Source organism: Dromaius novaehollandiae, chromosome 8 (assembly GCF_036370855.1).
Source record: "Dromaius novaehollandiae isolate bDroNov1 chromosome 8, bDroNov1.hap1, whole genome shotgun sequence".
NCBI lineage: Eukaryota > Metazoa > Chordata > Aves > Casuariiformes > Dromaiidae > Dromaius > Dromaius novaehollandiae.
Window position 1 is genome coordinate 17,377,401 of NC_088105.1, and position 14,386 is coordinate 17,391,786.

The 14,386-nt window shown below is 36.7% G+C and overlaps 1 protein-coding gene across 5 annotated transcripts in view; it reads left to right on the forward strand.

The window, feature by feature from the left end:
* Positions 1–14,386, forward strand: part of CAMSAP2 (calmodulin regulated spectrin associated protein family member 2) — a 99,204-nt gene that overhangs the window by 80,025 nt on the left and 4,793 nt on the right. For 2 of the 5 annotated variants that reach the window (XM_026118463.2, XM_026118481.2), the window contains 8 exons: positions 3,874–3,944; positions 4,447–4,516; positions 5,295–7,482; positions 8,563–8,699; positions 9,225–9,445; positions 10,498–10,597; positions 12,607–12,722; positions 14,255–14,373. In XM_026118463.2, coding sequence (XP_025974248.1) covers positions 3,874–3,944; positions 4,447–4,516; positions 5,295–7,482; positions 8,563–8,699; positions 9,225–9,445; positions 10,498–10,597; positions 12,607–12,722; positions 14,255–14,373 — 3,022 coding nt within the window. Of the gene's footprint in view, positions 1–3,873; positions 3,945–4,446; positions 4,517–5,294; positions 7,483–8,562; positions 8,700–9,224; positions 9,446–9,754; positions 9,815–10,497; positions 10,598–12,606; positions 12,723–14,254; positions 14,374–14,386 lie in introns of those variants that run through there. The other 3 variants (XM_026118473.2, XM_026118497.2, XM_026118489.2) reach the window with 2 other exon arrangements.

Consider the following 14,386-nt stretch of genomic DNA (forward strand, 5'->3'; position numbering starts at 1 on the left):
TCTCCAGCAATGGGAGAAGGACCAAAATGTGCTTCTGTGACAGTGTTACCCAAGACACAGCGTAGCACACAAACCTGCTACTACTCTCATCCTTGACTCTGGATATGTAACCTGCAAGCCATCAGATGCATTCAAATCCAACACCATCCAGAATTATGACATATGTTACTGAGAATTACATTCTCACATTGTGCTACCGTGTTTTAAAAATTTATTTGGTTTTGCTGTTTGAAATGTTTTTGTAATATGGTAATTTCAGACAGTTACTTAAATGTAGGCATTCAGTGCAGTGAAATGACTGCTTCAGGAAAAAAAGGCTCATGAAATACTAGCACTTGGTGAGCGAAAAGCTGAGGGGAAGAACTACAGAATTTTATTTTAGTTGTAGTGGACCAAGATATCAAAATGGCAGTATACTCCTGATACTAAGAAACTGATAACCAGTAAAGAAGTTTAGTTTCTTAACACAACAGAAGAAATTGTTGTCTGAAGAAGCTGTAGTCAAATCCTGAGTATGGATTTTTCAAATGAGAAGCCATTGTTATTGTAAGTTAAAGTTTGTTCTGTGTATGTGAAACCAAAAGAGGGTTTTTTTTTCTGATTTCATGGTAAAGCTTCCAAAAATTGTAAACAAAATGAACTAAGATAACAGCGGAAAAACTACTGAGTGACGGTCCAAATCTGGCATGATTATGTTAGCACTTAATATCATGAAGGTCAAATAAGGTAAAATAAATACTTTTGCTATGATGAACTTCCCAACTATTGTGAGTGTCAAGGATCCAGAGCATCTGCTTTACTAAATATGTTTTGCTTTATTTGCATTTTTTGTAAATATATTTAAAACATTGTTTTTAGTATTACTGTTACAGTTTTGGAAGCAGTATAAAATGTCCTGTTTCCCTCGTGTTTTATAGCTAGTCATACAGATGATAATAGGCAGAAATTGCATGGTAGGCCTTCTTTAATCTTTCTTTTGACAGGGGAAAGAAAGCCTTCCAGTGACCAGATTGGAGCATAGTAGATGGGGGGAGTTAGCATTACATTATATTTATAATTTAGGGTCAAAAATTTATTGATTTGTGTATGACCTGACACAGAGGAGAAGGATAAAATGAGCATTTTAACTGGATAGCCAGCAAACACACTTGTCAGCCCAGCTAATCCTGTTCAGCCTCTTCTGTTGTTTTTTTAGTATTTAGAAATCTATGCTGACCTTCAAGCAGGGAATAACATTTCTTGCTGTTGTTAAATACTACGATTCTGAATCTCTTTTTCTTTGTGTGAATCTGGGGTGTTTCCCGTGTAGGCAATTAAGTTATATTAGTTTAAACTGCAAGGAGAACAAGAAACACACTAGTTTTTGATATCCCTTTTGAGAGGGGTTCCCAAGGCCATTTGCACATCGCAAGGCCTTTGCAAGCAGTCAGTAAAGGATTTGTAACTGTGACTATGATACAGAACAAAGAAAGTGTTGCAGTGAACACTATTTGTATGTGGCTTACAACCCGATGTTCCCCTGTTAGAGCCCTTAATGAACAGCAGTTCAGTGACTCCTGAAGACTCTTAGAAGTTCTGTAAAAGTAGTAAATTATACATCCACTATATTTAAAAGCAAAAAAGAACCCTGAGCTCTGTGCCATACTTATGTGGTAGTAATCACTGTGGCAAAGAGTTTCTTTAAATAGAAATAAAGTTGTTAGATGAATATTAGACAACAACACAAGAGAGGTCAATCTGTAGCCCTGAATGACTGAAAAAAATTCCCAAGGTGAAGCCATTGCCAATGAATTTTTCTCCACTCTGAGAAATGCTGTGAGTGACATAAAATCTTTTTCATCCAAATAGATTTCACTTTTATCTAAATGGGTACATTGTCTATGCAGATGATTTTGGCCTCAGAACTGAAGAGGGACGGATTGAAAGTTTTAAGATAAGCTCTCTGAACTCCATTCATGAACACTCACAAAGGCCTCTACACTTCTTAGCACTGTTACCGTTCCAAATTTAACCATCAAGTTTGTAAGCTGCCACAAACGTGGTTTGTAATACTGCTTATGTTTCATGCGACACGTTCAGAGATGTAGTAAAAATCATTGTGAACCCTTTGCACTGGCTCATCACAATGCTTGTTTTAGTGTCCCTACAAGGGACAGGTATGGTTTTGTTCTGGAGTGCTGTGAAAACAATCAGTGAGTAATAAAAAGAGCTATACCTATCCTCATAAACTGGTGTACTTTGTATGACTTGATGCTTCACTGCATGGTATGACAAAGCAGGCCTGAGAGGTTATACCTCGGAGGCTAGAAATCCAGCACAGGGGCTGCATTCAGACTGCCCTGGCCACGGGCGGCCACGGTCCTGGCCTTCCTCTCCTCCTGACCACGCGGTCCTGCCCCTCCAGCGCCCGACTGTGCTGCGTCGCTGCAGCACGCAGACGGAGGAAACCAGCCCTGTCGGAAAAAGTGAATGCTTTCCCACTGGCGTAGCATGTTGGGATGACTCAGAGCAGAATCGCGTGGAGAGCCAGCTCCAGCGCAGAGCAGGGAGTTACAGCAGTTACAAGGTCTTAGGTTGCCATGGAACTGCAGTCGTGGTGCCAAAATCAGTGTTTTCTTGAGTGGAAATGAAGCGTATATATTTTTTTATTTTCACAGGCTGCAGGATAAAATTTTGAATGGATGCTTTTCTTGTTAGATAACTTATAAACATTTCAACTATGATTTAAGAATTTTAGCAGAAATCTCAAATACTGTTTAAAACATATTTATCTACTCTGCAGTATTATTAATACCAAAAAATCAGGAATTTATGAGAAACTTTATTTGAAAAATGTTAATAGGTACTTATAGAAGATGCTTTTTTACATTGTAAAACAATGTTTTCCTTAAACTGACATGAATATCCTTCCCACAAATACTCTTTAGAAACTTTTCAGGAGCATACAGTACAGCATACACTATAAAAGCACTAAAGAAGTATTTTGAAGTTAACGACTGAGAAAAAGGATGGCAGTGTTTGAGAGTATGCTCTTCAACTCCGAGAACAAAATTCCAAACATGAAAGGATTTAATCCAGCATGTTTTGAAGTGTGGCTACTTGAAAAGTATTTTTTACATACAAATGCATGTGTCTTTACACATGTATATTTGTTGTTCTGATCTTGAAGAAGTACCTGGATTAACTCACTGAATTATGGAAACCTCTTCAGGACTAAAACAGCTAGTCTTTACAGACTTCTTCTTCTTTGAACCAAAAAACCAGTATCTGTTATAAGTAGAAACAGAGCAAACCTTTGTAATTAGTGTTTTAGTAGTGAATATATTTGTTTTATTTATAAAGTCTTATCTTTTGCAAAATCTCCTTTATCCATTTCCAGTGCATATTGCAGTTCAGACACAAAAGTTTCAGACTAAACAATTGAAGAGAGAGATGCATGAAGAGCTTGTGATATTAGCTGCAGTCACTCAGTTTTGTGGGCAGTAGGAACCACCTCATTTTGTTCGTATTTATGTTTATTTTGTTGCCAAAATCAAACCTAAAAATTAGAATGTTCCAATAATAGCCTTATCATGAAATAAGAGAAGAGACAAGCGTGTTACAAAACCTCTAACACCACTCTGTGTCCATTCGTGAAAGAGCCATCCCTATTTGACTTTTTGTTTCTGTTTGTATTGTGTCTAGTTAAAGGTAATAAAACTGTGTCTTTTAGTTAATGAATTAATATTTTATGAAGAGAATTACTCCTCACTCTCCGCCCTTTCACAAAAAAAAAATCTGTTTTTGTGTTGGCCCGGGACACAAAGTCTGGTTGCCCTTTTGTAATGTGGCTTTTGATGTATTACTTTTAAGTTAATGTCTCTTGTTTTATAGATTGGAAAGTCCAACTTATGCACCATCCCATCAACTGCATACGCCCCAGCAGCCTTATTCATCTGTTCCAGGTAACAACTTGAAAATGGGTGGAAGGGGAAATGAGACAAGGTGTTTTCTTCTGAGTAAACATTTATATTGCTAATATTTCTTCAAACATTATTCATGCAGAAATCACTGAGAGCGCCATACATGAAAGGCCAAAGAATGAGTTCTACAACTTAGAAAATGTACAAATGTGACATTTGTGCTTGTACCTCTTATATTGTATATATTTTTTCTGTTTTGATTGTGTGGAACATGGCTTACAACAATTATTTGTAGCACAACATATATTTATTAAGTAGTAAATTACTTGAGGGATAACAGATATAATATATGTACAAGATGAAATCCATTGACTCAGTTGCTCAACTTTTATTTTCAATATAAAAGCAGTGAGTTAAAATTAAACTTATTTGCCATTGCAGTGTTCTAAATAGTGAAACAAACTCATTTATTAAACCAACAGAAGATTATGTTAAAATGTTTTTTGATGTTAGTTACCTTGGGTTCTGTTTTAATTTCACTTAGGAGTCATCAGAAGGTCCTCATCAATGTCTTATGTGGATGGGTATGTAGGAACATGGCCCAAAGAGAAAAGGTAGGTAGTCCTACCATCAGATTTGATTAAAAAATAATTATGTGCTGGTCCTAAACAGTAATAAACTCTGCACTGTCTGGATTTTCAGAACCCTTTAATATGAGTTCTTGTTAAGCAACTGAGAAAATGAGGTAGATAAGGAAAGTGAAAACTATATCACGGATTAAAAACTCAATAGTACAAAACAAACTCTAGAAATAAATGGTCATTTTTTTACACTGAAATGAGGTGTTCTTGCTCTGGATATCTGAATAGTTGGTGTTAAATATGCTCACATTTAAGCATCAGAATCAACTAAAAGTGGTAAGAGTCACTGTGCTAATGAGCTCAGTAGGGTTTAAATTGTGTTATTTTGTGGATAATAAGAACAGCCAGGTTAGATGATTTACTTTTCAATTACACCATTCGCAAACTCTTAAACTGTTGGATGGAAACCGAATTTAAACTGGCAAGAGTTGCAGTGATGGGTTATTCAGTAAGTGCAAATTGCGTTCCTTTTCTCACATTCCTTCTGATCTAGTATGGCAATTCCTACATTCCTAAAGTGTCCTGAGTTTATCCCAAAGTAATAAAAATATTGGCTGGCTCTAAAGTAAATGTTGTTATATTCTATTTAATTGTGCATTTTAATTATTGTATTTGCATATGAAGCTAGTCAAAATATAGTACACATAGCATTTCATTTAATGCTACACTTTTAAAATCATTTTAAATTTGTGAACATTTTATTATTAATCTTGAGTTTCTCAGTTATTTTCTTTATTCTGATCTCATTTAGGTCATCATTACATGGAGTTTCATTTGACATTTCTTTTGACAAAGAAAAAAGCATTCCCGTATCTACTCCAAACAGAGGAATTACTAGATCTGTGAGCAATGAAGGCCTTACACTAAATAGCAACCGCATGCCCAAACATATTAGAAAAAATCTATCCTTCAAGCCAGTAAATGGAGAAGAGGAAAATCAAGATATTGAGGAAGAAAAGGATGTGATATCTCATAAAGACACCACAAATCAAAGAAATGCCAATGAGAGCAGCCACTACAGGTTTCCAAATGGAGCTCTGCAAAACAGGGCAGTTCTGGATGATTTTGGCAATCAGATTGAGACACCAAGCATTGAAGAGGCTTTGCAGATAATTCATGACACTCAAAAATCTCCCAGAGTTATCCAGCAAGACCAAATCACAAATGGCTTTTTCCTTCACAATCAGGAAATGAGTATCTTAAATTCAAATATTAAACCAAATCAGTCTACTCCTGATATAGTTACAGATACGAAAGGTGCTCTGAGCCCTGTGACTGACAATACAGAAGTAGATACTGGAATACATGTTCCGTCAGAAGATATTCCGGAGACTATGGATGAGGATTCTTCTTTGAGAGATTATACTGTAAGCATGGACTCTGACATGGAAGAACCATCTAAATTTCTTCAGGATTATGACATACGAGGTAGCAATCACAGAGATCAACTAAGTCCCTGTCCCAGCTCAGTAAGTACCAAATCACAGGCAGGCAGCAGTGCTTCTTCAAGCTCAGGGGTTAAAATGACTAGCTTTGCAGAGCAGAAATTCAGGAAGTTGAATCACACAGATAGTAGGAGCAGTGGAAGTAGTTCGCAGAAAACCACACCAGAAGGGTCTGAGCTGAATATTCCTCATATGGTTGCTTGGGCTCATATTCCTGAGGAAACATCTGTTCCTCAAGGAAGAGACACTACACAGTTACTGGCTTCTGAAATGGTACATCTTAGGATGAAGTTAGAGGAAAAGAGACGAGCCATTGAAGCACAGAAGAAGAAAGTTGAAGCTGCATTCACTAAGCAGCGGCAGAAAATGGGAAGAACAGCATTTCTTAACGTTGTGAAAAAGAAAGGCGATGGAGTATCACCTCTCCGAGAAGAAGCAGCAGGAGCTGAAGATGAGAAGGTATTCACTGACAGTAATCGATTGAAAGAAAAAGAAACTCAAAAACCAGATGAACAAAGTAATAAGACTTCAGAAGTAATAAAAGAAAACCCTGAAAGTGCTCAAAACAAATGGTTAAAGTCTCCTGCTACTCCTATGGATGCTGAAAAGCAGTGGAATTTAGCAAGCCCCTCAGAAGAAAATTTTAATGAAGGAGACATCTTAGAGTATACAAAATCTATTGAAAAACTAAATTCTTCCTTACACTTCCTACAGCAAGAAATGCAACGTCTGTCCCTTCAACAAGAGATGTTGATGCAAATGAGAGAACAGCAAGCTTGGGTTATTTCTCCTCCTCAGCCTTCTCCTCAGAAGCAGATTCGGGAGTTTAAATCGTCATCAAGGCAAATGGGAACTCCATCCCCCATTGCATCTTTTGCACAGGATTCTCCTCGCTCTACACATCAATCCCCACAGTCTTCCAACAGGAAGAATGCTTCTTTTCCCATTAAAATGCAAAGGACTCCTAGGCCAAATGAATTAAAAATAACACCTTTAAATCGTACCTTGACTGCCCCACGGTCTGTGGATAGCCTTCCTCGTTTGAGAAGATTTTCTCCAAGTCAGGTTCCCATTCAGACTAGATCATTTGTTTGCTTTGGAGATGATGGTGAACACACAGATGACCCGCAGGTAAAGGGAAATCTTTTGAAGGAAGTCAAGCCTACAGAGGAAGTAGCAAAAGAAGAAGGACCAAAAATTTTGAAACAGTGTGAACAGAAGTTGGAAGAAAAGATTAAGCCTCTTGAATCTAATGTTTCTGAAGTACTATCTCAGCCCATTACAGAAACTGTCTGCCTCACTCCAAATGAAGATCAGCTAAACCAACCAGTTGTACCAACAACAACTCCCAAAACAGCTAACTTAATTGAAGTTTCCCTATCGGATTTGAAGCCACCAGAAAAAGCTGAAGTATCTGTTGAGAAATACGAAGGTGAGAGTGATAGAGAACAATTTGAGGATGACCAGAAAGTGTGTTGTGGATTCTTTTTTAAGGTAAGAAAACCAAGTGGATATTTGTTTGCTACACAGTTTTCTTTGAAAGGGAACTTCTTAATTCAGGTATGGCATTTCAGTGATGACTTTCCATTGAAGTCAAAGCAGATGGTTCTGTGACTCTAAAAGTGCGAGCCCTGTCATTGTAAAAGTGGTGAGATTTTACCACACTGCAGTTCCAAGTGTGCCAGAGCACCCCTTTCCATTCATAGTTGTGGAAGAGTGCTTGGGGTTTTTGATAAGGAAGATGCATGCTGAATGTAATTTATTTTTAACATAAGTGTTAGTGCCCTTAGTTAAACATGCTCACATCCTCTCCCTCATCTTCTCATCCCACCCCCAAATGTAAATGAAAGCTTGTAAAGTACCGCCAGCCCGTTTTATGTGTGCCTGTGTTGAATGTCTCTGAATTGTGCTCTCTCCCTCTCTTGGCTAGCTGAGGGACTACAGTCTTCTAAGACTCCCTTCTGAAGCTGGTATTTGAGAACACTCCCTATTGTCGTATTAAATAGTTACTTTTAGGCAGGCTTTTAACTGTAACGCATACTGTGAGAGAGTGGCGTGGACACTGAAAGCCATCAAGATTTTGAATTTCCATCTTAGAATGCCCCCAAATTTTGCATCACCTATCTGAGATGTGCCCTGCTTGTCTGAGAGTGTTCCTCATTGGTAACAAAACACCTGGCTTGATCAGCAGAAGTTACTTTCATATGCTGCATAGTTACTGCTTTTTGTGATGAGTTACCTCCATGGCCAGACATGTGGAATCTTCTGAAGCGGAATATAGGCATTTGCGCAGTGTAGGATCTGATTCTGAACTAGCATATTTCATCTAGCTAGTTTTCTTATCAGTGTTAACTTTCATGTTTGACTTAGGAAGGAAGAATTCCTTTATGAAAAGTTTTAATAATTTTAATAGAAATATTGTAAAATAAGCTTATTTCAAATACTGCAGAAGCATGTTAGGATATTGCAACCCAGTCTACAGAATTAAGCTTCTAATGACTTAGCATCATCAGTTGCTGAATTCAGAGATCTTAATATTTTTGGGTCCTTTGTTTCAAATACTGTTGCTGCTAGGATGATCAAAAGGCAGAAAATGATATGGCAATGAAACGAGCAGCTTTACTGGAGAAGCGTTTGAGAAGAGAAAGAGAGACTCTGCTTCGAAAGCAGCAGCTGGAAGCAGAGCTAGAGCACAAGAAGGAAGAAACAAGGTAAAACTAACCACATGCCCTGATCCAAATGATCAGTAAAAGTAAACATAAAAATGTCCACTTTAGTTAAGATTGTAACTTCCATGTCAAAAATTGCAGTCAGTCTTAACATCCAAGACTATCGTTAATCCTAGAACCAGATGTGCTAAGGAGCCAGCTGGTCCTGTGAAATCAGGTGGCATCAGCCTGTTGCTCAGACTCAACATGAGACCTGCTGGCCTGAGTGAATCTCCTTAGAGCACTACTCATCCCTGTGCTTCATATTCTGAGGGAGAGCTTATCACTTTGGGCTTCTTCCTGCACAAATACACAGTACCCACTCAGCTAATAAACATGGTATTGATTTTTCTAGTAACACCACCCTGAAGAGTTTAAACTATCTGAAAACTGTAAAAGAGTAAGTTCCTCTTACTGATGTCTGAGAACTGTAAAGTTCCAAAAATCTAATGCTTACTGGTAATGTGATATTTAGAACTGTTGACTTGGAAAGTTTCTACTACTGCATTTATTTGCTGATCTTTTCAGACGCAAAACAGAAGAAGAACGTCAGAAGAAGGAGGATGAACGAGCACGGAGAGAATTCATTAAGCAAGAATACATGAGAAGGAAACAACTAAAGCTTATGGAAGAAATGGATACCGTCATAAAGCCGCGTTCCCTCTCAACCAAACAAAAAAAGCCACGTCCAAAATCTATTCATAGAGATCATATTGAATCACCTAAAACACCAGTCAAAGGTCCACCAGGTAACAAATATTAATGTGGAAAGAGTCTGTTCATGCTAAAACACCAGCTTGTTTTTTGGTACTAACAAGCACATGCATTTAATAGTGTCTTGTGCTAAACTGAAGCTGCATGTGACCAAACTGAAAAGCAAAATTGGCAAATAGAAATGAAAAGATGAATGTCACTTACCTGTTATGCATGCATGCATATATGAACAAACAAAAAGCTTAACTGTATGAAAACCTAGCAGAAGCACGAACATATGTGACTTAAGTTTCATAGACACTCATGTATTCTTCCCAGTCACTAATCTCTTCTTGCACCTCTAGAGCTAAGAATGAATAACACTTGGGAGATAAGACATTGATAAATAAAATGGTGACTATGAGGTAAGAGTACTTAAGCTCCTGTGTAACACAGACAGAATTAGAATAGAAAAGTTACCTTTATACTTTTGTGTCTTTATTCTATTTCACTCACCTACTACATGTATAGTTAAGAGCCTAGCAGCAGTTATCTGCAAAAATTTAGCATTGTTAGATATGAAATAGCTGCTGCATTGATCGGAATTATTGCCAATTCACAATTAGGAAAAAGTAACCAGACTGCTCTCTGATCCCTTCTGTTATAGCATCATATAGCCTTGTTATTTTGCTGCATTTCCTCTATCTGCTTCCCTCTGTCTTCCAGTGTAATTTAAAATACTCCCTTGCTGCCTTCCCAGAATCTGTTCCGAGCTTTAAATTAAATCCTTTATAATTAGCTCTCTTTTATGGGGGCTTTTAAACTTTGTTTGCGTTCTTTGATTTACATAGTGCCCATATTTCTGTGTCCATGCCTCACATTAATGCTTAGTCCCAGACTATCCCAGCTTGCTGCATTTGTTTAATTGGCTGGGTGTCTGCAAATGTTTACATGAATTGCACCGCATATGCATGCAGGTATATCATATATAGAAGTAAGAGTCTCATATAAAAGCTCTTAGCAATTTTCTAATGCTGGTGTTGGGTCTAATGAACAGACTCTGCTACTTGCATAGGTTTTTATAAACTTTAACTTTGTTTTTATCCAGGTTCACAGCTTTATCGTGTTTTTTCAGTATCTAGTCTTTCATTGGCATCGCTGAATACAGGGGACAATGAGAGTGTGCAGTCAGGCAAGAGAACACCAAGGTAAAGCTACAGTAACCATTTAATTTAATAAAATTTGATAATCATCTGCATAAAGCTACCATGAATTTTAAAGAGGTAATGTGTATATTTTGTACTCCAAGAAGAGGTATGTTTTCTGATCTGAGACATTGATTGTTTCCACTGTGAGGCATTGGGAACTGAGCCACAGTCATTTGTTTCACAAATTCTACTGAGTAAACCAGTTGGGCAGCTATAAATGAGGTCAAAACAAAATGCTGTTCACACAGTCTCTTTAATTCACCTACTTGCATTTAGGTCTCACCTTGTGGGTATTTTATTAACACCTGAATGCAGGTACCTAACTTGTTTTTCCCTTTTTTAATATAGCAACTTCTTTGCTGATTTTTTTTCACCGTAGCAGTGGTTCAGGAAACTGTTAAGTGCTTATGAGGACTTTGGCCTACTCCAAACAGCAGAATTTATTCATTTTATACCTGAAAATGAGATAACATTAAATACAGTAACAATAAAACACAATAAATTATAAAAGATAGAAATAACAGAATAGTTTTAATCTTACATACAAAATCTATAATTCAGAGAAAAAAACCTGATTGTTTCCATGTAATTACTTAAATATATTCAGAGAAATACTAATTTTTGTATAAAAAAGGGAAGAGAGAAGAAAGGCAAAATAGGAAGAGGGATTTGATTAGGAGTATTGTATGTTACTATATCAAATGTCATGTTTTTATGGTTACTGTGCATTACCCATCAACTCTGACAGCGCTGCAGCTGTTTTCAATTGGCCTTTCAATTTCCTTGATATCTTAAGAACTGACTTTCTGGTTATTACTTTAGAAACTAACAAAATGATCCGAATATGCTCATACCTCTTGGCATCTTTTAAAATGATCAGTTCTGATTAAGAGGGGGATTTATTATAGTTATATTAGCTATTAGAAGAGGCTTGTTGTAGCTTTTCTAGACAGACAGATGACTGTTACCTATGTAGCTTTAGTTGTGCAGTGCTATACTATGCTTGTACTGAACACATCTTCCTATGGTTTCAAATTTGACTTAGAGGTTTGATTTTTTTAAAACGTGATAAAAATCACTAAAAATGAGAAGAGATGAGAAGAGTTGGAAGAATTTTCAGTATATTTCCAAACCCACACTTTTGCCTTTCCCTCACATCAGAATTTCTTTTGATGATCATACTGAGTGAATTTCAGTGATACAAAAGGTGTAGAATATATTATAAATTGAACTTCCAGCTATTGCTGATTTTACTGGAAGTTATTTTGGGTGTGCAGAGAAATGTCATTATAACATCACTTTCTTCCTTATTTCACACTAGCAGTGCTTTTCTTCTCACTCAGCTAAGCTTCCATATGAAGATGAAAATTTGACTGGCTTTTTCAGTAGCCGCAATCAAAAGAACTTCAAGTATCTTGTAGTAATTTAAGAAAACATGACAGAATCTTAGACGTTTCATAAGTGAAATTATTTATGTTTGAGGGGTCTGAAGAATTACAGCACCAAAGTTACTGCTTGTGAAAACAAAAATTAGAAAAAATTGGTTTGCGGTCTTAAATTTAGCAGTTCTCAGTGACAGTTGCTGTAATAATAAGTATAAATGAAATAAATTTTTACTTTGCATTCACCATCCTCTCAAGAACTGTCTTTCTCACTATATGAGATGACATTGTTTTGCTAATACAAATGTAAAAGTAGCCAGGTTTCTTCTTAGTGAGAATATTCCATTCCACATCCTAAAATACATTGTTAGAATTCTTTCCCTCAGATACAGACCAAAATTTATTGACATCAACCTCATCTAAATAACTTATTGCATCAGTCAATATACAGAAGATGAACTCAGCTTTCCATGAATTTCTTCTGTAAATACTGTGCATTTACATTTACAGTCTACAATTCAAATCACAATGTACTGCTTTAGTACAGTCTGCTCTCTTCTCGTGTTAGAAGGCTTCTCTGCTGAAAAAATATGAATTTTTAAAATAGATTTTCAAATTGATGTTTAGGTCTGAGTCTGTGGAAGGGTTCTTATCTCCAAGTCGCTGTGGTAGTCGTAACGGGGAAAAAGATTGGGAGAATGCATCTACAACTTCTTCAGTTGCCTCTGCTACAGAATACACAGGTCAGTGACTAGGTTTCAGAAGAGTACCTGCTGTTAGTGGCTCTGTGTATGAAAAGTTCCCACTTACCTGTATGTGGATGCCTAAACCTTGATTGAGAATGTTTCCTTAGAAATGTAACTTTCATCTCCTCTAAAATAGATGTTAATGATACAGTTTTAAAATTTTAAATCCAAAATTCAGTAACATTTGTGGTATGTGAAATAACCAGGATAAACTGCAGTTAGGCTGCAAAACAGCAAACAGGCTCGCAAGTAATTCTTTGTATTTCAGTATTCTCTCTAGCAAGGCAAGAAGAGTTGAAATTTAATCTCAATTTAGAAAATAATGACAAAAAATTTAGGGAGATTGGGTTTGATTGATGGGCCTGCATAGCTCTGTCTGTGCCAGCAAATGTTTGTTTTGAAAATAATCTGATCTCCTTTCCACATTGCTGAAATGACTACAGTCTGGAAAGGCAAAGTCCTCGTTCTGAAGATTAGAAAATACCTGTTTTAAAGCATGAAACTTCAGTCACTGTGTGTCTGGTGCACTGCCTGATGCATCTCAAATAAATTACAGAAGTGATAGCAAGACTCTGCCTGGATAGTCTTCTTGAGTATCCTCAGGAAGGCCTGTAATGCTGCAGATCTTCTTTAACAATTATTTTGTAGAGCTTACTTTTAAATAAAGCAACATACAATTCTTAGAAATTCAACAGAAGGCTTTTTTCATGGTTTTTGATATCTTCATATTGTCAGTCAGATTTCATGTAGCAGCTTTTGTCTTCATTCTAGCCTTTTTTTCCCAGAGCATAGGGAATTTGAGATTTAATTTTAAATTTAATCAATAATGGCTCCTATTTTATGTTCCTTTCTAAGACTCAGAATTGGTGTTTATTTGCCTTCCCCCTCCTTCCCTCCCCACTAATGTCTTGACACAAGTATGCATATCTTCCCATTATTAAAACAGTGATTTCTCCTCCAACCAGATGAATCAAGCCTCTTGAGAGGTGGAATAACCTGGCAAGTGTCAGGCCAGAATTTTCATCCCTGTTTTGGGGTAAAACATTCATTTCAGGGATTCTAAGGTAGACAGAGTACAGTTACTCTAAGCACTGCATCAACTTGATTATTATAAATGTCACCCTTGAAAAAGAGAAAGAATTTGCTCTCTGCTAGATGACTAAAATTTTATTTTAGAAACACAAAACATTTTGCTCTTCACAGAAAGGGTTCTGTGAGATGAGCTATGTTTACCAAGACTGCCCAGTAATGACGATTTGATAATGAAAGATATTTTTAAGCAAAGCTGTTACTAGCTGAAAGGATCTCCGGTTTCATTGTTGACAATTGCATTGAAATAAATTTAGGTCCAATCATTTGATGCAGAAATAACAAAGGAGTGGCAGTTTGTTTGTGAAATTTGTGGTTTCTAGCCTAATTCTGTTCAATTCCTGGATATATATTTTTATGCATGCAAAGTGCTTCACAGCATTTAAAATCACTCTCTGTTGATTTATTAACTTAGCTAATTTGACATTCCTCTTCCACAGGACCAAAGCTCTTCAAAGAACCCAGTGCTAAATCCAATAAGTATATAATTCAGAATGCTCTAGCACATTGCTGTTTGGCTGGAAAAGTGAATGAAGGTCAAAAGAAAAAGATATTGGAGGTAAGGGTATTTT